A 21,777-nucleotide genomic window follows, 5' to 3' on the forward strand; every position below is an offset into this window, starting at 1 on the left:
AAATGAAGGTTTATGAGTACTGCAAAGAATGAATTTTACTGAGTGACTTCTCTTGAACATATTGGCGACACTAAATGAATTGGCAGCATTGACCCAAAACCAAAGTGACGGATGGTGTGATAGACCATAGGTATGATAACCATCAAGCAGATAACCCAACCCAAGTAGTCACAGAGATGAAGTGAAAGTGTCATGTTCAAGAGCGACCTGCTACCATAAAGTGGTTTACCCTTTTTCCCATTTTCCCCAGTCATTTTTGACCAGTACCTCTTTATTTTTTATCAAGTTTGAGGAGGATAACATATGCTTGTTGTATAATTCCACCCTTCAAGTGAATCCATTGGTATGTGATGTTTTAACAAGTCTAGCGAAGGTGAAACTCGATCTTGTCATGATGGACAAGTTTGTCGCTATTTGATGTTTCAATGAGTTTAACGACAATGAGAACTCAGTCATTTTCATGTTTAGAGAGTTTGAAAAGGGACAAAGAAAACTCCACAAGTTCTTTTTTGTAAATTTGTCTCTCAAGTCCAAAAAAGCGTAAAATAATACAAGAGATAACCTATGGACCATGTTCGATCAACATATTCATTTTTCGTAAGTAATCTATCTCAGTCCAGAAAAAAGGTTAAACTTACACTGAGTAGATGTCATTTCCAATCTGTTAACAAGTTGAAAAGGACAAGTGCTCGGCAATCTTTTCATATTTCGAGAGTCTGAAAAGAGCTTAAAGAGGACTCCACTTAGAGGAACAAGTGGTGTCTAGGATAGCAACTGGTTCCGGTGATGTTGGAACTTCTCAAAACATGTTGATTTATGTGAAGAGGCTGGAGAATAACACCACTCATTACAACTGTTCCTCTAAAAAGGTAAAACAACCAAGTGAAAACGTATGATCGGCCAACTAGATAGTGACAATGGAAGGAGAAAAACCAAATCTCATCTGACAGAAGAGGTTGATAGAATGGAAATCACGAGGGTTAAAATGGAAATGGGTTCATTTTTACACGAGATTGAACCATATGGAAATATGCTTGGATTTAGTTTCATGTTTACACAAGCTTGAAACGAAAAACTATGCTTGGATTAAGTTTACATGCCCCCAGCATGATGACTCGATTCTAGGTGCATGCCCCCCAAGCTTCATTTCATCCACCTAAGTAGACTACTCATGGCTATCAGGTGGATGGAATGAAGGTTCATTTACGAGATTAAGTGAAAGACTCAACGATCTACTCAAAGACTCGAATTGGAACTTTGCTCCAGGGGACCTTGTTCCATTTTTTAATGAGCTTGACACAAGACAAGGAACTCTGCTCAGATTCCTTGTTTCATTTTTTAACGAGATTGACACAAGACAAGGAACTATGCTCTGGGACTTGTTTCATTTTTTAATGAGGTTGACACAGTAAAAGAACTATCCTCATATTCCTTGTTTCATTTTTTAACGAGGTTGACACAAGACAAGGAACTATCCTCAGAGTCCTTGATCACGACCCATAAGAGATCATGACCTCCAAGAGGTTCTCGTCAGATGGGAGAAAAATGCACTGGAAGGGATCCGTAGAAAGGAACCTGTTAGAGAGATCTAGTTCCAATGCCCCCAGTACATAATGCACAACATCACGGAATTGTTCGTCAGTTGATGTAGGCATGGAACAGGTTGCCACATAATTGACCCGTGGCAGGGAAGATACCATTGGGACAAAAGGACCATTTAGGGAAGATGGTTGACTAGAAGCCATATTTGGACTGGGAAATGAAAGTTGGTCAACGGTGACAATTCTTCCTTCATGTGGGAAACACATCACTCGAAAGAGTGTTGAAACAATAGCTCCCATGTCATAAACATAGTCGCGCCCAAGAAGTAAATTGTAATTTAAAGGACCTGGGATTACCATCACATTGAGATAAACAATTTTTCCTCCCAGAGTAATAGGCAACTGTGGAAGGATCCCTAATGGTTGATTGGTTCCTCTATTAAAAGAAAACAGATTCTGGGTAATAGGCACAAGTAGCGGTGAACCGAGTGCTTGCCAAGAAGTGGAGGAAAGGATACTCAGAGATGCACCTTCATCTATAATAGTGTCAGGTACCATCATATTACAAACCTGTACTATGATATGGAAAGGCACATAAGAAGGAAGATGGCATCCTGCCAGTCGATTCCAATCAAAGGAAGTGACCAAAGTACTTGGCGAGGGTACCGTAGAAACAGGGGTATTACCCCCTTGAGTTACGAGAGCGGGAGGATTTTCTTCCTGTCTTGATGGAACAGGAGGATTGCCCCCAAGCTCATTGGAATCTAAAGAAATGAAAAGAACCTGAGTGGTATCATACTCACTCTCTACGGGAAAGGTACGATTAACTGAAGGTGAAATCGGGTCAACTATTTCCTCGACCCGTGATGGGTCAGGGATAGACTCATGGGATTCACATTCAGAAGGAAATACAAATTGATTTCAGAACTTCAACAATCATTGATCTTTCAGCGAACAAAATCAGAAGGAAGTTTGGAAAAAACCAAGCCAAAGGTGGGATTTTTGGCTTAAGGAGGATCAGCGCAACCCTGAATGGGAGACAGTGCACTTCAATGCACTGTCCCTAAGCCAAGGGTGTTCTGCAATGCATTGTGTCAAGACCAAGCCTGCGCTGGTGCCAGAGAGGCCAATCAAGAGACATTCAAGCACAATTTTTGACAAAAAACACTTCAAAAAGACTGAAATAAGATCAATGAAAGCAAGTAAAGTCTACTAGGGTGTACTATGATGAGGATAAACTACCAGGAATGATGGTCATTCCCCAGTGGAGTCACCAATTTGTTATATGGAATTTGTATCTACAGATAAACACATTTTCCCTAAGTGGGTAGCTACACTTAGAACAACAGAATTAAAGAGTTTAACCTTTTCCTATGATAGATAGATAAGACAAGGGACCTACTTGTTATCTTTCGCTTCCCTTTGTCTCCTTTGAATTGCTCTCGTCGCTCCTTCTCGAACTGAATCCGCTCGATCAGTACCTGCAATCATAAACAGAGGACAAAAACCAATCAAAGAAAACGATCTATCTACTATAAGCAAATGGAATCAAACGCATTTACACATATAATCATCATACATAAAGACAAGAATATGGGAAAAGGTGTAAACAACTTTATTAAAAGTAGAAGGAAGAGTTACAACCAAGGAAGTCCGATCCCATGTCACTCATCCAGCTTGAGTTCCATCCTTCATCACACCAAAAGCACACCAATCCAGCAGCATAACAATACCTGATTATGATCTCAAACCTCAAACCAACAGTATTTCCTTACAATCTTCAAAGTCCAGCCCCTTGATCACTATGATGAATGCTCAATTTATAGGGAAATGGAGGTGGTTTTGTCATAAATTGGGCATTGTATGGCTTTCCAAACTTAGAGTTAGTTTCCATGGAGGAAGGGATGAGAGGATAGGAGGTTAATTGATTCATTCCCTATCCAATTTCGAGCTCATAGGAGAGGATAAAAGGTGGAAATCTTCTAGAATGGAGGAATATTCCCAAAACCCTATGCAAATTTCGCTCAATCTCACCCAACACAGGTCAAAGTGGGCCTAAGTGCTCTGCAGCACAGTTACCCTTGACCAAGGTTGCGCTGGTCTCCCAAAGAGGCATTTCAGGAAGGCTTCAAGCCAAGAAACTTTCAGGAATGAAGGCATTCAATGTGATGACTTGTCTAGGGCATGTAGCAACTGAATTAGGGTTTGATGAGCCCTAATTGTACTGATCTGAATGTTGGAAGTGATGTGCCCAAATAGACCTGTAACACCAAGTGTCTAACAGTGAGGTGAGCTCACACCCCCAAGTTATCTACTTTTATTATATTCTATACATTTTGCATACACTGCTAGTTGGGGACTACAGTATGTTCGCATTGACATTGACATATGTAATAACTTCCCATACTTCTATGCTGGTTTTTGAGGTGTACAGAGTGACTATTGAGCCCATTGTTCCGGAAATATTTCAATGGACTAAAGAAACATGCTTTGCATATGGGAAAACAAGCAAGTATTTCTCTTGTATTCTATTTCTTGTGATTTTATCAATGTTAAAGTGCCCATGTATAGTAAATACAAGCTACTATACAACCTAAACATTAACCCTGACCCTCACATGTTCACTATAACATATATTCTCTCATCTCTATTTTGGATTGCAATGCAATAATTATTTTGATTTAAAGCATGTTTCACAAGTCATACTAACAGATAAAAGTGAAGTTTTCCAACAATGGTCATTGCATACTACAATGGATATGTGATTGTTGTATGTATGGACATTTTTTATAGGGAGAGGCACATCCATCATTGTTGAGCCGAGAGACTCATTCTACAATCCAGTATGAGAGCGATGTGTAATTCCCTCCCTGCTCAATTTGGAGTTTACATGTGTCCTTCAAAAAATATTTCAAATGAAGAAATTGTAAGCTATAATAAAAACATAACTGATTATACATATTTGGTTAGTTTTAATTAAAAGCATTATAAAACATTGATAATCACATTCTCATTATGGTCACTTGATTACTTGATATTACACTTTCACTCTTCCAATTATAAATAAATTATTTCTATGTCTATGTTAAATAATAAAATTTTATATTAGTCTATAAAGATAAAGTAATTAAAATTTACATAACACTTTTATTTCTGTTTACATATTTTACTATACAACTTAAATAAAGTGTTTGAATATCCATATTAACATATATCTATGTTTGTCTTAATGTTTACCCTAGTAAAATATTTCAATGCTCAAAAGAAAAAAGTAATTAAAGGTAAAATAATTACGCCGTAAGGCGTTACTCTATGAAATGAACTTAGCTCTTGTACACCTGTCATCACCGTATCCATTAGATTATTTGTTAGACGATCAGATGATTTTCAATCGTTTGATTAAAAGTAGTTTTAATAATCAGTTAAAGTAGTTTCAATAATCGGTTAGATGAGTTGTTTATTTTTATTGACTTACTTTGAAAAACGATCCTACGTTCACCTGAAAACAAAAATGTTACCATGCTTCCTTCTTTTGGGATCTATCAATCACACTTACAATGCGCTGATTTTATACTTTAGATATTTTGAGATTGTTTCATCCCGTAGAAATCAGGAGGAATTTGTAAATTTACAAGTTGCTAACTAGCCATCAGCTTGGAAAATTTACAGGTTTTCGAGTAGCCATCCACCTAATGTGAAGGAATTTGCAGTGGATTATTGAAATTAAACATGTGAAGAAGACAACACTCAGAAGCGAAGTTAAAAGCCCTTCGTTCAAATTAAAAGTGAAAGGAATTTCACGGGGATCTTCAGAGGTATCGACTTTAGGCTCTCATTTTAATCTCCTTAGTACACTGCATTTGATTGAAATCTTGTTTTACCTGATAAGTGTGCTCTGCATTTGATTGAAATCATGTTTTACCTGATAAATGTGCTTTTACCATTTTAGCATGGGAAAGTTTATAGAGATAAACACGTTTTTACCTCACAAATATGGTAGCATTGAAATCCAGCCAATGCAGTTCATAAACCCCAGCGTGCGAACAGGAACTCTCTAGGCAGTGAGAACAACAACAAGCGGCGGTGGGAACAACAACGAGAGGCCGTAGTAGCAACTACCATTTTTCTCTCTAGTTATAGAGCTATTACCTAAAGCATAACCACAAGTCCTACAAACGGATGCATGTAACCTTGAAATACCCATTAACTCTCGACAGATGCCCTTTTCCCTTTGCCTTGAACCTTGGGAAGTGTGGCAGAGGCTAGAACCATACTGTTTGAAAATAATGGTACAAGAAGGGAAAATTATCATTTCATTCCATTCCACATTTTTGTATAATCACAACTCGTTTATATCGGGAAAAATCTATCTACACGAGTTTGAATGGCAGAACAACACCGAAAATGTTATATGCAATTATGTATTTTCACATATTTTAGCTTGGCATATTAATTCTGAAATATTTGAAGATCATCTTGATATATTTTTATGGCATACAAGGGGCTTTCAATGTCAATCCTTTGCAATATGAATTAATTCATAGTGTTGATGGCGTAATCCCAACCAACCGAGAGAGACTATGAAATACTATGGCATTATATTGAAATTAGTAGTGGAAACTGTTCTTGGACAAAATGGCTTCCTTCTGGAAAAAATGATCTCTAGATTGGGCACAACAGACTTTAGCATCTCACTGTTGAGATAATACTCCACTCCTGGAAATTTCAGAAAATAATCTTTGGTACCCATGATCACAAGGGAATGAGCTTGAATAGTGCGTTCATTGAAAAGGGTCAATCTCCTAGGATCCCTCTAAATTAAATGTTCAAAACGAAGATCAAACTTGAGTATCTGTAAGTTTATGACGATTTATAATGAAATGAAAGCAAATGAAAAACCAAGGTTCTAATTAACGTTCTAATATTAATACTCTGTGCCTTACATGTCCTGTTTTGATTGATATCCACTCACAGGTGCTTATTCAGAAAGCCAAGGAGAAGTTTATTCACTTCCTCTGGAAACTGTTCTTGGACAAAATGGATTCCTTTTGGAAAAAAAATGATCTCTAGATTGAGCACAACAGACTTTAGCATCTCACTGTTGACATAATAATCCACTCCCGGAAAGTTCAGAAAATAATCGTTGGTACCCATGATCACAAGGGAAGGAGCTTGAATAGTGCATTCATTGAAAAGGGTCAATCTCCCAGGATCCCTGTAAATTAAATTTTCAAAACGAAGATCAAACTTGAGTATCTATAAGTTTATGGTGATTTATAATGAAATGAAAGTAAAGGGAAAACCAAGGTTCTAATATCAATGTTCTAATATTAATACTATGTGCCTTACATGTTCTACTTTGATTAATATCCACTCACAGGTGTTGATTCAAAAAGGCAAGGAGAAGTTTATTCACTTCCTGTGGAAACTGTTCCTGGACAAAATGGCTTCCTTCTGGAAAGAAAATGATCTCTAGATTGGGCACTACAAACTTTAGCATCTCACTATTGACATAATACTCCACTCCCGGAAATTTCAGAAAATAATCCTTGGTACCCATGATCACAAGGGAAGGAGCTTGAATAGTGCATCCATTGAAAAGAGTCAATCTCCGAGGATCCCTGTAAACTTGAGTATCTGTAAGTTTATGGTGATTTAAAATGAAATGAAAGCACAGTGAAAACCAAGGTTCTAATATCAATGTTCTAATATTAATACTATGTGCCTTACATGTTCTGCTTTGATTGATATCCACTCACAGGTGTTGATTTAGAAAGCCAAGAGAAGTTTATTCACTTCCTCTAGAAACTGTTCCTGGACAAAATGGCTTCCCTCTGGAAGAAAAAATGGTCTCTATATTGGGCACAACAAACTTTAGCATCTCACTGTTGACATAATACTCCACTCCCGTAAATTTTAGAAAATAATCCTTGGTACCCATGATCAGAAGGCAACGAGCTTTGTTGTGTGTGGAGCATGATTGTTCATAGATCTTTGTTTCAGCCGGATGTATACCCCAGGAAGTTTGTACACCCCTCCACGCGGGAGGGTGCAGGGGGGGACTTGTCCCCCCCGCGGGGGTCCGAGGGGGCCGATCCCCCCCGGCTGGGGGGTCCGGGGGCTCGGGGGCAGCACCCCCGAAGCTAAAAACAAATGTAAAATTGCCTTGTAAAAGTATAGTAATTTCTAGTCAATCTGGGCCGTTCATTAGGCGGATGATCTGACGGTAGAACTTATGTTTAGTTTAGGGTTTTTTGCCCTAGAAGGCAACCCCCTCTCTTTTTCTAAGGGTACTGTATTTGAGATGTGTATTCTGTGAACGAGAAACAGAGAGGTGATACTGTGAGAGAAAACAGAGGATATTACAGCGGATTTGCTGTAGGTTGTGTCTCTTCATTTTGCTGGATAATAGAAAGGAAGGACTGGCTGTTCGGGGTGGACGTAGCCCAAACTGGGTGAACCACGTATATCTGTGTCTCTCTTGTTTTGTGCGTTCTCTGTGTTTATATTTCTGCAATATTTTATGTGTTCCATTGCTCCGTAATATATAATTTTCTAACAACTGGTATCAGAGCCGAAGGTCTATTTGGCTGATAAACTCGCAGGAAAGAAGGGTTCCTGGTTCAAGTGGGAGCAATGGCGGAAGATGGTAAGTTTAGGGTCGAGAAATTTAACGGCCAAAACTTCTCGCTGTGGAAGATGCAGATGGAAGATTATGTGTATCAGAAAGATCTATACCTACCATTGTGCGGAAAAACAAAAATGCCGACGGGTATGAAAGACGAAGAATGGAACCTTCTCGATAGAAAGGCACTCGGAACAATACGGTTGTGCCTTGCTGCGTCAGTCGCCTTCAACATTTCGAAGGAAACCACGACAGAGGGTTTGATGCAGACATTGTCGAAACTATATGAAAAACCCTCGGCCTCAAACAAGGTATTTCTTATGAAACGGTTATTTAATATGAATATGTCAGAAGGTGGATCTGTTGCAAACCATTTAAATGATTTTAATACAGTTACAAGTTAGTTAAGTTCTGTAGGGGTAAACTTTGATGATGAAGTTAGAGCTCTGTTATTCTTGTGCTCATTACCAGAAAGTTGGAATGGTTTGGTAATGGCCATTAGTAACTCCGTTTCTAGATCTAGTACTTTAAAGTTTGATGATGTTGTCGGTGCTATCCTTAGCGAGGAAATGCGACGGAAAAGCTCTGGTGAGACATCGGGAAATGCTTTGAGTGCAGAGTCTAGAGGAAGAAAAATGGAAAGAGGAAAGAACTCAGGATATCGCAGTAAATCAAGGAAAGGCAGATCCAAGTCCAGATCGGGGATAGTGTGCTGGAAATGTGGAAAGAAAGGACACCTAAAGAAAGACTGTAGATCCCGGAAGGGAAAAGAAGGAGATGCACAACAAGAAAACAATCATGAAGCAAATGTGACAGGTGAGGTGTTACAAGATGCTTTTATTCTTTCTTTTGAAAATATTACTGATTCCTAGGTGGTAGATTCAGGGGCTTCATTCCATGCCACACCTGATAAGAAATATTTTCATGACTATGTTCAAGGAGATTTTGAACAAGTTCGTCTGGGTGACGATAAACCCTGTAAAATCGTTAGAATGGGTAAGGTTCTTGTAAAACAGCAGAATGGAAACCAATGGCTATTAAAGGAGGTAAGGCATGTTCCAGATCTAAAGAAAAATCTGATTTCAACATGGCAGTTAGGCGGTGAAGGTTGTGTGACAACTTTCACAGATAAAGCTTGGAAGGTCACCAAAGGAGCCCTGGTAATAGCAAAAGGCGAAAAGGTTGGTACATTGTATTTATGCAATGGTATTTCTAACTCTGTTAATGCTTTAACTTCCAAAGGAGCAGATGCAGCATTATGGCATCATAGGCTCGAACACATGAGTGAAAAGGGGATGAAGATTCTTCACTCAAGGAATTTGTTGCTGGGTTTGAAGAATGTTGATTTGGACTTCTGTGAGAATTGCATTAATGGAAAACAGAAGAGAGTCAGATTTCTCAGAGTTGGGAAAGAAAAGAAGAACGAAAAATTAGAGCTTGTGCATACAGACGTATGGGGACCTGCTCAGGTATCATCTCTCGGTGGCTCTCGTTATTATGTTACCTTTATTGATGATGCAACTAGAAAAACTTGGATTTATTGTATTAAGAATAAATCTGATGTATTTGATACTTTCAAGAAATGGAAAGCTTTGGTTGAGATTGAGACAGGAAGGAAATTGAAGTGTCTTAGATCAGACAATGGAGGTGAATATTGCAGCAAAGAGTTTGATAGGTACTGTTCAGAACATGGAATTCGCAGAGAGAAGACAGTTCTAAGAAAACCACAAGAAAATGGTGTGTCAGAAAGGATGAACAGAACAATCATAGAGCGTGCAAGGTGCATGAGATTACATGCAGGATTGCCTTTACAGTTTTGGGCAGATGCTGTAGATACTGTTGTTTATGTAATAAACAGAGGGCCTTCAAGTTCCGTGGATGGTGGTGTTCCGGACGAAGCATGGACAGGTAAAAAGGTAAACTACTCTTTTTTAAAGCCTTTTGGTTGTGAGGCCTTTGTCCATATTGATAAAGAAAATAGAATAAAGCTTGAGGCAAAGTCAAAGAAATGTACCTTTATTGGATATGGTGTTAATGATTTTGGTTATCGCTTATATGATTATGAAAATCACAAAATCATTAGGAGCAGAGATGTAATATTCAATGAAATGGTCTTGTATAAGAATTAGTTGCAGGAAAAGAAGAAAGAAAACGAAAACAAGGAATACGCAGTTCTTGATGACATCACTGAAAAGGTAAAGGTGCTTGAAAATAATAATAATCAACAACAGCAACCACCACAACAGCAACAGGCACCCCAAACACCTGAAAGTGGTGTTAGAAGATCTACCAGGATAAGTAGACCCCCTGAACGATACTCTCCTTCATTATATTATTTATTGTTGACTGATTCTGGTGAACCTGAATGTTATGAAGAAGCAATGCAGGTTGAAAGCAGGAAGAAGTGGGAGGTAGCCATGGAAGAAGAGATGGACTCCTTAATGCATAACCAGACTTGGGATTTAGTCAGGTTGCCTGCAGGAAAAACTACATTGAAGAATAAATGGGTTTACAGGCTGAAGGAAGAAGATGGAGGAAAACAGAGGTACAAAGCTAGACTTGTGGTGAAGGGGTTTGCACAGAAGAAAGGTATTGATTTTGATGAAATATTTTCTCCTATTGTTAAAATGACTTCAATCAGAACTATTTTAAGTCTTGTAGCAGCTGAAGATTTGCATCTTGAGCAGTTAGATGTAAAGACAGCCTTTCTCCATGGGGATTTGGAGGAAGAGATATATATGCAGCAGCCACAAGGATATGAGGTGAAAGGGAAGGAGAAACTAGTGTGCAGGTTGAAGAAGAGCTTGTATGGCTTAAAACAGGCTCCAAGGCAGTGGTATCTAAAATTTGACAAGTTTATGTCTGAACAAGGTTATACTAGATGTCACTCTGATCATTGTGTTTATCTGAAAAAGCAAAATGATGGCAGCTATATTATATTGTTATTGTATGTGGATGACATGCTTGTTGCAGGATCTAACATGCAGGAAATAAATGTACTCAAAAGAAAATTGGCAAATTCATTTGCAATGAAGGATTTGGGAGCTGCAAAACAAATCCTTGGTATGAGAATAACTAGAGACAGGAAAAATCGCAAATTAACATTGTCTCAGAATGAGTACATACAAAAAGTGTTGAAAAGATTTAATATGCAAAATGCAAAACCAGTTAGTACACCTTTTGCTAGCCATTTCAAACTTAGCAAGGAAATGTGCCCAAAGACCCAAGAAGACATGGATTATATGTCTAAAGTTCCATATGCATCAACAGTTGGAAGCTTAATGTATGCAATGGTCTGCACAAGGCCTGATATTGCACATGCAGTGGGAGTTGTAAGCAGGTACATGAACAATCCAGGAAAGGAACATTGGATGGCAGTGAAATGGATTCTCAGATATTTGAAAGGTACCACAAATCAAGCATTATGCTTTGGTGGTTCAAACATTTCTCTATAGGGATATGTTGATGCAGATATGGCAGGTGACAGAGATAACAGGAGGAGCACTACATGATATGTATTTACTATTGGAGGAACAGCTGTCAGTTGGGTTTCAAAAATCCAAAGTGTTGTTGCACTTTCAACAACAGAAGCAGAGTATGTTGCTGCTACAGAGGCTAGTAAAGAAATGATTTGGTTACAAAGGTTTATGGGTGAATTGGGTAAGGAGCATGATATGGGCACGTTATACAGTGATAGTCAAAGTGCCATTCATCTTGCAAAGAACTCAGCATTTCATTCTAGGACTAAGCACATATAGCTCAAGTACCATTTCATACGATCAGTGTTGGAAGATGGAGAGTTGAAGCTGGAAAAGATACACACTAGCCAGAATCCTGCAGATATGCTAACAAAAGTTGTAACCAGGGAGACACTGAGAATATGCTCAGTTTCAATTGGTTTTCAAGGATGACGATGAAGATGAGAAACAGCCAGGTCCAAAGAGGAGTCATTGTCCAACAAATGAAGCAGCGGTGGAGTTTCTACAATCATTCTCCAAGTGGGAGATTGTTGTGTGTGGAGCATGATTGTTCATAGATCTTTGTTTCAGCCGGAAGTATACCCCAGGAAGTTTGTACACCCTCCACGCGGGGGGGTGCGGGGGGGCCCTTGTCCCACCCGCGGGGATCCGGGGGGGCCGATCCCCCCCGGCTGGGGGGTCCAGGGGCCAGCGGTCCCCCGGCGGGGGCTCGAGGGCAGCGCCCCCGAAGCTAAAAACAAATGTAAAATTTCCTTTTAAAAGTATAGTAATTTCTAGTCAATCTGGGCCGTTCATTAGGCGGATGATCTGACAGTAGAACTTATGTTTAGTTTAGGGTTTTTTGCCCTAGAAGGCAACCCCCTCTCTTTTTATGAGGGTACTGTATTTGAGATGTGTATTCTGTGAGCGAGAAACAGAGAGGTGATACTGTGAGAGAAAACAGAGGATATTACAGCGGATTTGCTGTAGGTTGTGTCTCTTCATTTTGCTGGATAATAGAAAGGAAGGACTAGTTATTCGGGGTGGACGTAGCCCAAACTAGGTGAACCACGTATATCTGTGTCTCTCTTGTTTTGTGCGTTCTCGGTGTTTATATTTCTGCAATATTTTATGTGTTCCATTGCTCCGTAATATATAATTTTCTAACAAGCTTGACTAGTGCATTCATTGAAAAGGGTCAATCTCCCAGGATCTCTGTAAATTAAATGTTCAAAACGAAGATCAAATTTGAGTATCTATAAGCTTATGGTGATTTATAATGAAATGAAAGCAAAGGGAAAACCAAGTTTCTAATATCAATGTTCTAATATTAATACTCCATGCCTTACATGTTCTTCTTTGATTGATATCCACTCACAGGTGTTGATTCAGAAAGCCAAGGAGAAGTTTATTCACTTCCTCTAGAAACAGTTAAATGGCTTCCTTCTGGAAAAAAAATGGTCTCTAGATTGGGCACAATAGACTTTAGCATCTCACTATTGACATAATACTCCACTCCTGGAAATTTCAGAAAATAATCCTTGGTACCCATGATCAGAAGGCAAGGAGCTTGACTAGTGCGTTCATTGAAAAGGGTCAATCTCCCAGGATACCTGTAAATTAAATGTTCAAAAAGAAGATCAAATTTGAGTATCTGTAAGTTTATGGTGATTTATATTGAAATGAAAGCAAAGGGAAAACCAAGCTTTACCTTCTGCTGTAAAGGTATGAGACTTGCATAGGGAACACAAAACTAGATTTCTCATACAGGCTTGAATACATCTGATGGTCATCCTCAGTTAACCATGGTGGAAATGGTTTGGAAGGATCATAGAGATCCATTACCTCCTTACCATCTTCTGCCACGGGTAGTTCACTACTAGAGAAAAGAGTATATATATTCCTTACCATCTTTTTTACATCAAAACGCCCAAGATCTGCCAAGCCTCTCTCGGGTTCCTGTAATAATGAATCCAAAGGAGACTTTCAGGAAATTCCATGAGGGCTGCTATCATTATTTAAAGAATAACCTGTATTATAATGCAAATTTCCTTGTTCAATGCATATTTTAAGCACAGAGATGGGATAAAACGTACCTTCCAATGTCTAAAACAAACTAAATACCTAGGATAGAGAAAGTAAAACAGAATACCTGCTAGAAATTGTAGTAAACTCTTTGTTCATGGGCATAAATAAAAAATTATGTGCCATGCCCAGTGGGCTGGAATTTAGAAGAAAACTTCATAAAGATCTTGGAGTAGATAACCATATCCCATCTGTATATTGACAGCAGTTTCCACAACTGTGCAGAGTAGTTCAGAGAAATAAGAAAAATATAATCTTCTTAATCTAAGAACTTATTGTAAATGCCATGATCAGAGGGCTTATAATACATACAAGCATATCAGGTTTAAAATTGACAAGTTTGGTTTGAATAACTCCAATGCTGATATAAACAATGATAAGTTTGGTTTGATAAGTTGAACTGTTATCAGTCACAACCTTGACGCCTTTATCTGTATGTTGGATGTCCCTCACAACTTATCAAAATATTTAATGACAACACATGATAATAGATCAGTAAGTAGAAATAATTTTTTTTGGATAGAAAGCACTAAATTTTTGGGATACCCCAACCTAGTTGAGCTTGAGATATATATCCGTTGTGTGAATCAAGGAACTCCTGAGCTATTTTATGAACTATGTGTTCGTATCCTTGATTGTCGAACACAGTATTCATCTTCCACAAATTCATCAAAATTGGGATTGGGTAACACACTATTTATGCTCGTCACTCATGGAGGTTCTACAGATCCACATCCAAATGCAACCAATGCCAGTGTACATTCTCAATTTTTTAAAATTCATGGTTGCGATGTAAAATAAAGGTATATTGTTCTATATAAACAAACTAACACAACTACATGTGGTTGATATAGGCCGATTGGCCTGTATGGTAGGGATATAATTGTTCATAGTTGGGTTGCTTGGATTGGACTTTCTGCACTTTAAAAAAATAAAAATAATATGTGTGCACTTTATTCTCTAACAAATTGATTGTTAGACTTATTTGAAAGCGCAATGGATACAGAAAAACATGTTGTGTGTGGAGCATGATTGTTCAGAGGTCTTTGTTTCAGCCGGATGTATACCCCAGGAAGTTTGTACACCCCTCCACGCAGGGTGGTGCAGGGGGGACTTGTCCCCCGACCCAGGGTTGGGGGGGGGGGGGGGGGTGATCCCCCCCAGCTGGGGGGTCCGAGGGCCAGCAGTCCCCCGGCGGGGGCTCGGGGGCAGCACCCCCGAAGCCAAAAATAGATGTAAAATTGCCTTGTAAAAATATAGTAATTTCTAGTCAATCTGGGCTGTTCATTAGGCAGATGATCTGACGGTAGAACTTATGTTTAGTTTAGGGTTTTTTGCCCTAGAAGGCAACCCCCTCTCTTTGTATGAGGGCATTGTATTTGAGGCTGTGTAATAGATGTGTATTCTCTGAGCGAGAAACAAAAAGGCGAGACTGTGAGAGAAAACAGAGGATATTACAGCAGATCTGTTGTAGGTTGTGTCTCTTCATTTTGCTGGATAATAGAAAGGAAGGACTCGTTGTTCGGGGTGGACGTAGCCCAAACTGGGTGAACCACGTATATCTGTGTCTCTCTTGTTTTATGTGTTTTCTGTGTTTATATTTCTGCAATATTTTATGTGTTCCATTGCTCCGTAATATATAATTTTCTAACAACTGGTATCAGAGCCAGATATTGGCTTCAAAGGGATTCTTTGATGCCAGGGGTTTATAGTGCCTGATGAGATCAATGCAGCCTTTTTATAGATCTGGGTCTGGAAAATAATGGTGGAAAAATCGTACACAGAAGAACCTTGAGGAGAATGTGCGGAAGATAGTGCCGTAACTGCCAGGGATCGCAGTGCATTTGCGATATTTACCGGTTTGGAACATGCTGACGAATTGTTCGGGATTCATGCAGCTATTTAAAGAAGGTCAGCAGAAGAAAATTGTTCATGCGGCTTCGAAAATTGTTCGTTTTCTGCTACGTGAGGCCACCGGTGCTGGAATCTACGAGGTTCTCATCGGGCTCGCAGTTGGAGCGGTTTGATAGAAGTTTTTGAGAAAATAAAATTGAGAGAGAATGGATCCGAATCGCAACAGCAATAAACAAAAAAAAACAACAACAATTAATGAAGTCAAAATTATTGCATGTAAATGGGCATACTACTATAAGACCTGGTAAGGCATGTGTACCCCTCGATGATCACCTGTAAAGTCTGGGTTAGACCTAGGTGATAGGGGGGATGTCGGGTTAACAATACACCGAGTAAAAACTCTGAGGGGCCTAAGAGCTAGAATGAGCGGGATTGTCTCACTTAGCAGGTTTGGCTGGAGTAGTCAAGGAACCCCAAGTCAAGTTTAAGGGGGGAATATTGTTAGGTAAACTTGACTCAGGATAGAGTCAAAGTTGACCAGGTTAAACAGTGATGGTTTTGGGGCACATGGTATTGTGCACCCATGGTCTTCTGCCCGTGGTATTATATGTAATGGAGCTTATAAAAGGCTGGAAGGACTTCATTGTAACGCAAGGCCTAGAGGTGAGCGGTGAAGGCTCACTTGGCCAGATTGGCCAGGGTTTTGGCCAATGCTAATGAAATCTTATTAGGTTGGGTTTTTCCCTAGATTTGGGGTTTTCCCAGATGAACATGTGTGTTTATGTGTTTATGGTTGTCGCTGGTTATTTTTATATTTATTCCTCTCAGTAATTCTCCATAATTATTTATGTTATGCAGTAAATTTCTTAACAAAACAAAATTATTATCCTCCAAATGCTTTTGGTGGGTAGTAAACCTAAGCAAATTTAGAGGTGCAGCCTACTTCAAGCATTCAGTGAAAACAATAACGAAGGTTAAAAATTTTTTGAAAATCCAATAGATATGTCTATGCATTTCTCTATAAATTACACAAATGAAAGATATATCTGTAAAGCTACGCTGATTGAATTAGGCATTGTGCAAATCATCATGATGAGAATTTGATATTTCGAAGTCGTAAAAGTAATAGTCGATGGCCATCTCCAAAGGCGTTATTGGCACACTGCATAACATGAAGTTGACCAATTGACTACGGTTAGGGGAAACCTACTCTTGGTGATCAATATTAAAGTTGAGATTGCTCCACGCAGATTTGAAAGTCCTAAACTTGTATTTCTTTGGTTACCAATTCAGCTGTATAGTGCGTTCATTGAAAAGGGTCAATCTCCCAGGATCCCTGTAAATTAAATGTTCAAAATGAAGATCAACCTTGAGTATCTATAAGTTTATGGTGATTTACAATGAAATGAAAGAAAATGAAAAACCAAGGTTCTAATGTCAATGTTCTAATATTAATACTATGTGCCTTACATGTTCTGCTTTGATTGATATCCACTCATAGGTTTTGATCCAGAAAGCCAAGGAGAAGTTTATTCACTTTGTCTCGAAACTGTGCCTGGACAAAATGGCTTCCTTCTGGAAAAAAAAATGACACATTACTCCACTCCCGGAAATTTCAGAAAATAATCCTTGGTACCCATGATCAGAAGGCAAGGAGCTTGACTAGTGCATTCATTGAAAAGGGTCAATCTCCCAGGATCCTTGTAAATTAAATATTCAAAACGAAGATCAAATTTGAGTATCTATAAGTTTATGGTGATTTATAATGAAATGAAAGCAAAGGGAAAACCAAGTTTCTAATGTCAATGTTCTAATAGTAATACTTTGTGCCTTACATGTTCTTCTTTGATTGATATCCACTCACATGTGTTGATTTATAAAGCCAAGGAGAAGTTTATTCACATCCTGTGAACTGTTAGATGGATTCCTTCTGGAAAAAAAAATGGTCTCTAGATTGGGCACAATAGACTTTAGCATCTCATTGTTGACATAATACTCCACTCCCGGAAATTTCAGAAAATAATCCTTGGTACCCATGATCAGAAGGCAAGGAGCTTGACTAGTGCGTTCATTGAAAAGGGTCAATCTCCCAAGATTCCTGTAAATTAAATGTTCAAAACGAAGATCAAATTTGAGTATCTGTAAGTTTATGGTGATTTATAATGAAATGAAAGCAAAGGGAAAACCAAGGTTTACCTTTTGCTGCAAAGGTATGAGACTTGCATAGGGAACACAAAACTAGATTTCTCATACAGGCTTGAATACATCTGATGGTCATCCTCAGTTAACCATGGTGGCAATGGTTTGGAAGGATCATAGAGATCCATTACCTCCTTACCATCTTTTGCCACGGGCAGTTCACTACTAGAGAAAAGAGTATATATATTCCTTACCATCGTTTTTACATCAAAACGCCCAAGATCTGCCAAGCCTCTCCCGGGTTCCTGTAATAATGAATCCAAAGGAGACTTTCAAAAAATTCCATGAGGGCTGCTATCATTATTTAAAGAATAACCTGTATTATGATACAAATTTTCTTGTTCAATGCAAATTTTAAGCACAGAGATGGGATAAAACGTACCTTCCAATGTCCAAAACAAACTAAATACCTAGGATAGAGAAAGTAAAACAGAATACCTGCTAGAAATTGTAGTAAACTCTTTGTTCATGGGCATAAATAAAAAATTATGTGCCATGCCTAGTGGGCTAGAATTTAGAAGAAAACTTCATAAAGATCTTGGAGTAGATAACCATATCCCATCTATATATTGACAGCAGTTTCCACAGCGGTGTAGAGTAGTTCAGAGAAATAAGAAAAATATAATCTTCTTAATCTAAGAACTTATTGTAAATGAAATGATCAGAGGGCTTATAATACATACAAGCAGATCAGGTTTAAAATTGATAAGTTTGGTTTGAAGAACTCCAATACTGACATAAACAATGATAAGTTTGGCTTGATAAGTTGAACTGTTATCGGTCACAACCTTGATGCCTTTATCTGTATGTTGGATGTCCCTCACAACTTATCAAAAGATTTAATGACAACACACGATAATGGATCAGTAAGTAGAAATAAGTTTTTTTTGGATAGAAAGCAATAAATTTTTGGGAGACCCCAACCTATTTTAGCTTGAGATATATATCCGTTGTGTGAATCAAGGAACTCTGAGCTATTTTATGAACTATGTGTTTGTATCCTTGACTGTCGGACACAGTATTCATCTTCCAAAAATTCATCAAATTTGGGATTGGGTAACACGCTATTTAAGCTTGTCACTCATGGAGGTTCTACAGATCCACATCCAAATGCAATCAATTCCAGTGTACATTCTGTTTTTTTTTAAATTCATGGTTGCGATGTAAAATAAATGTATATTGTTCTATATAAATAAACTAACACAACTACATGCGGTTGATATAGGCCGATTGGCTTGTATGGTAGGGATTTAATAGTTCATAGTTGGGTTGCTTGGATTGGACTTACTGCACTTTAAAAAAATAAAAATAATATGTGTGCGCTTTATGCTCTGACAAATTGATTGTTAGACTTATTTGAAAGCGCAATGGATACAGAAAAACAAAATTATTATCCTCCAAATGCTTTTGGTGGGTAGTAAACCTAACCAAATCTAGAGGTGCAGCCTACTTCAAGCATTCGGTGAAAACAATAACAAAGGTTAAAACAATTTTGAAAATCCAATAGATATGTCTCTGCATTTCTCTGTAAATTACACAAATGAAAGATATATCTGTAAATCTATGCTGATTGAATCAGGCATTGTGCAAATCATCATGATGAGAATTTGATATTTTGAAGTCGTAAAAGTAATAGTCGGTGGCCATCTCCAAAGGTGTTACTGGCACACTGCATAACATGAAGTTGACCAATTGACTATGGTTAGGGGCAACCTACTCTTGGTGATAAATATTATAGTTGAGATTGCTCCACGCAGATTTGAATGTCCTCAACTTCTATTTCTTTGGTTAACAATTCGGCTATATAGTGCGTTTATTGAAAAGGGTCAATCTCCCAGGATCCTTGTAAATTAAATGTTCAAAACGAAGATCAACCTTGAGTATCTGTAAGTTTATGGTGATTTATAATGAAATGAAAGAAAAGGAAAAATCAATGTTCTAATATTAATACTATGTGCCTTACATGTTCTGCTTTGATTGATATCCACTCACAGGTGCTGATCCAGAAAGCCAAGGAGAAGTTTATTCACTTCCTCTCGAAACTGTTCCTGGACAAAATGGCTTCCTTCTGGAAAAAAAAATGATCTCTAGATTGGGCACAACAGACTTTAGCATCTCGTTGTTGACATACTACTCCACTCCCAGAAATTTCAGAAAATAATCCTTGGTACCCATGATCACAAGGAAAGGAGCTTGAATAGTGCGTTCATTGAAAAGGGTCAATCTCCCAGGATCCTAGTAAATTAAATGTTCAAAATGAAGATCAAACTTGAGTATCTGTAAGTTTATGGTGATTTATAATGAAATGAAAGCAAAGATCAAACTTGAGTATCTGTAAGTTTATGGTGATTTATAATGAAATGAAAGCAAAGGGAAAACCAAGGTTCTAATATCAATGTTCTAATATTAATACTTTGTGCCTTACATATTCTTCTTTCATTGATATCCACTCACAGGTGCTGATTCAGAAAGCCAAGGAGAAGTTTATTCACTTCCTCTCGAAACTGTTTCTGGACAAAATGGCTTCCTTCTGGAAAAAAATGATCTCTAGATTGGGCACAACAGACTTTAGCATCTCACTGTTGACATAATACTCCACTCCCGGAAATTTCAGAAAATAATCCTTGGTACCCATGATCACAAGGGAAGGAGCTTGAATAGTGCGTTCATTGAAAAGGGTCAATCTCCGAGGATCCCTGTAAATTAAATGTTCAAAACGAAGATCAAACTTGAGTCTCTGTAAGTTTATGGTGATTTATAATGAAATGAAAGCAAAGGGTAAGTTTATGGTGATTTATAATGAAATGAAAGCAAAGGGAAAACCAAGGTTTACCTTTTGCTGCAGAGGTATGGGACTTGCATAGGGAACACAAAACCATATTTCTCATACATGCTTGAATACATCTGAAGATCATCCTCAGTGAACCATGGTGGAAATGGTTTGGAAGGATCATAGAGATCCATTACCTCCTTACCATCTTCTGCCACGGGATGTTCACTACTAGAGAAAAGAGTATATATATTCCTTACCACTGTTTTTACATCAAAATGCCCAAGATCTGCCAAGCCTCTCCCGGGTTCCTATAATAATGAATCCAAAGGAGACATTCAGAAAATTCCATGAGGGTTACTACCATTATTTAAAGAAGAACCTAGATTATGATACAAATTTCCTTGTTCAATGCATATTTTAAGCATAGAGAGGGGAGAAAACGTACCTGCCAATGTCTAAAATAGATGCCTTTAGGAGTTGAGTCCCATTTATCCAGTCCTCTGGGTTTCAAGTAAGGTATACCCAACGTTACAATTCCTTTCACTCGATCTGGATGACACAGATCTAAATAATATGCAACAACTGCTCCAAAATCCTTCCTCACAACCAACACCTGCTTCATGAAATGTAGTTTGAAATTTGAAATATGTTGATTACGATATATAGATACTAAGTTTCCAACTACTGTTGTTTGCATAAGCATACAACAACTTTAATCAGGAATTTGTTGAGCACAGAGAACATGAAAGCATAACCAGCGCAGAGAACATGAAAGCATAACCAGCACAAAACATATTAACATGAATCAAAGTTCATGAATCAAGACTCATTTTTTTAACAATTTTGATCATTTTATTTACAGATATTAGTCCTATTAGTCCTATTTTCAATCTAAAAAGGACATCCATTTTATTAATGAATAAGTGGAGTTATTCTTTCTTAATGTACTAGACGAGAAGAAGTCGTAAAAGAGTAGTTTGATATCCTATTTTTTTTGAACTTTTGAAATGGCTCAAGTGAAAACAGTTTATTGGCGAAAACATATGAAAAAACAAATTATTTCTTCTAAATTTTATATGGTTTCCAACTTATTGTCTATATTAATAGAAGCTCAAGGACGAATTTTTTCTTTGTTGAATCATACATCAAGCAAGAGATTGTGGGGGGTTGATCATGGCTATAAGGGTTTATGGACAGAGATTACTTTGGTAAGTTGAAGTTCCCTGTTTGTGGCTTCGTCTG

At 38.1% G+C, this 21,777-nt stretch overlaps 1 protein-coding gene and 1 pseudogene across 1 annotated transcript; both read right to left on the reverse strand.

Annotated features, from left to right (window-relative positions):
- Positions 1-6,915: 6,915 nt before the first annotated feature.
- LOC149200985 (epoxide hydrolase 1-like) lies at positions 6,916-17,959 on the reverse strand. The gene is made up of 4 exons (XM_089401151.1): positions 17,760-17,959; positions 17,526-17,661; positions 13,336-13,583; positions 6,916-7,162 (listed from the first exon to the last, which is right to left on the reverse strand). The coding sequence occupies exons 1-4, from the start codon at positions 17,957-17,959 to the stop codon at positions 6,916-6,918; spliced, it is 831 nt and encodes a 276-aa protein (XP_089257277.1).
- Positions 17,960-20,212: 2,253 nt separating this feature from the next.
- Positions 20,213-21,157, reverse strand: LOC149200986 (epoxide hydrolase 2-like; annotated as a pseudogene).
- Positions 21,158-21,777: the final 620 nt, after the last annotated feature.

The sequence above is a fragment of the Pinus tabuliformis genome, chromosome 2_1, assembly GCF_031772625.1.
Source record: "Pinus tabuliformis cultivar Carrire ecotype Pingquan chromosome 2_1, CPIR1, whole genome shotgun sequence".
NCBI lineage: Eukaryota > Viridiplantae > Streptophyta > Pinopsida > Pinales > Pinaceae > Pinus > Pinus tabuliformis.

Coding starts and splice junctions, on each gene's coding strand:
- LOC149200985 (XM_089401151.1), bottom strand. CDS start 17,959: ATGGTAAGGAATATATATACTCTTTTCTCTAGTAGTGAACTGCCCGTG. Junction 13,584..17,525: donor ATGAGATGCTAAAGTCTATT/GTGCCCAATCTA, acceptor TCATTATTACAG/GAACCCGAGAGAGGCTTGGC. Junction 7,163..13,335: donor TCATACCTTTACAGCAGAAG/GTAAAGCTTGGT, acceptor TCAAGTTTACAG/GGATCCTCGGAGATTGACTC.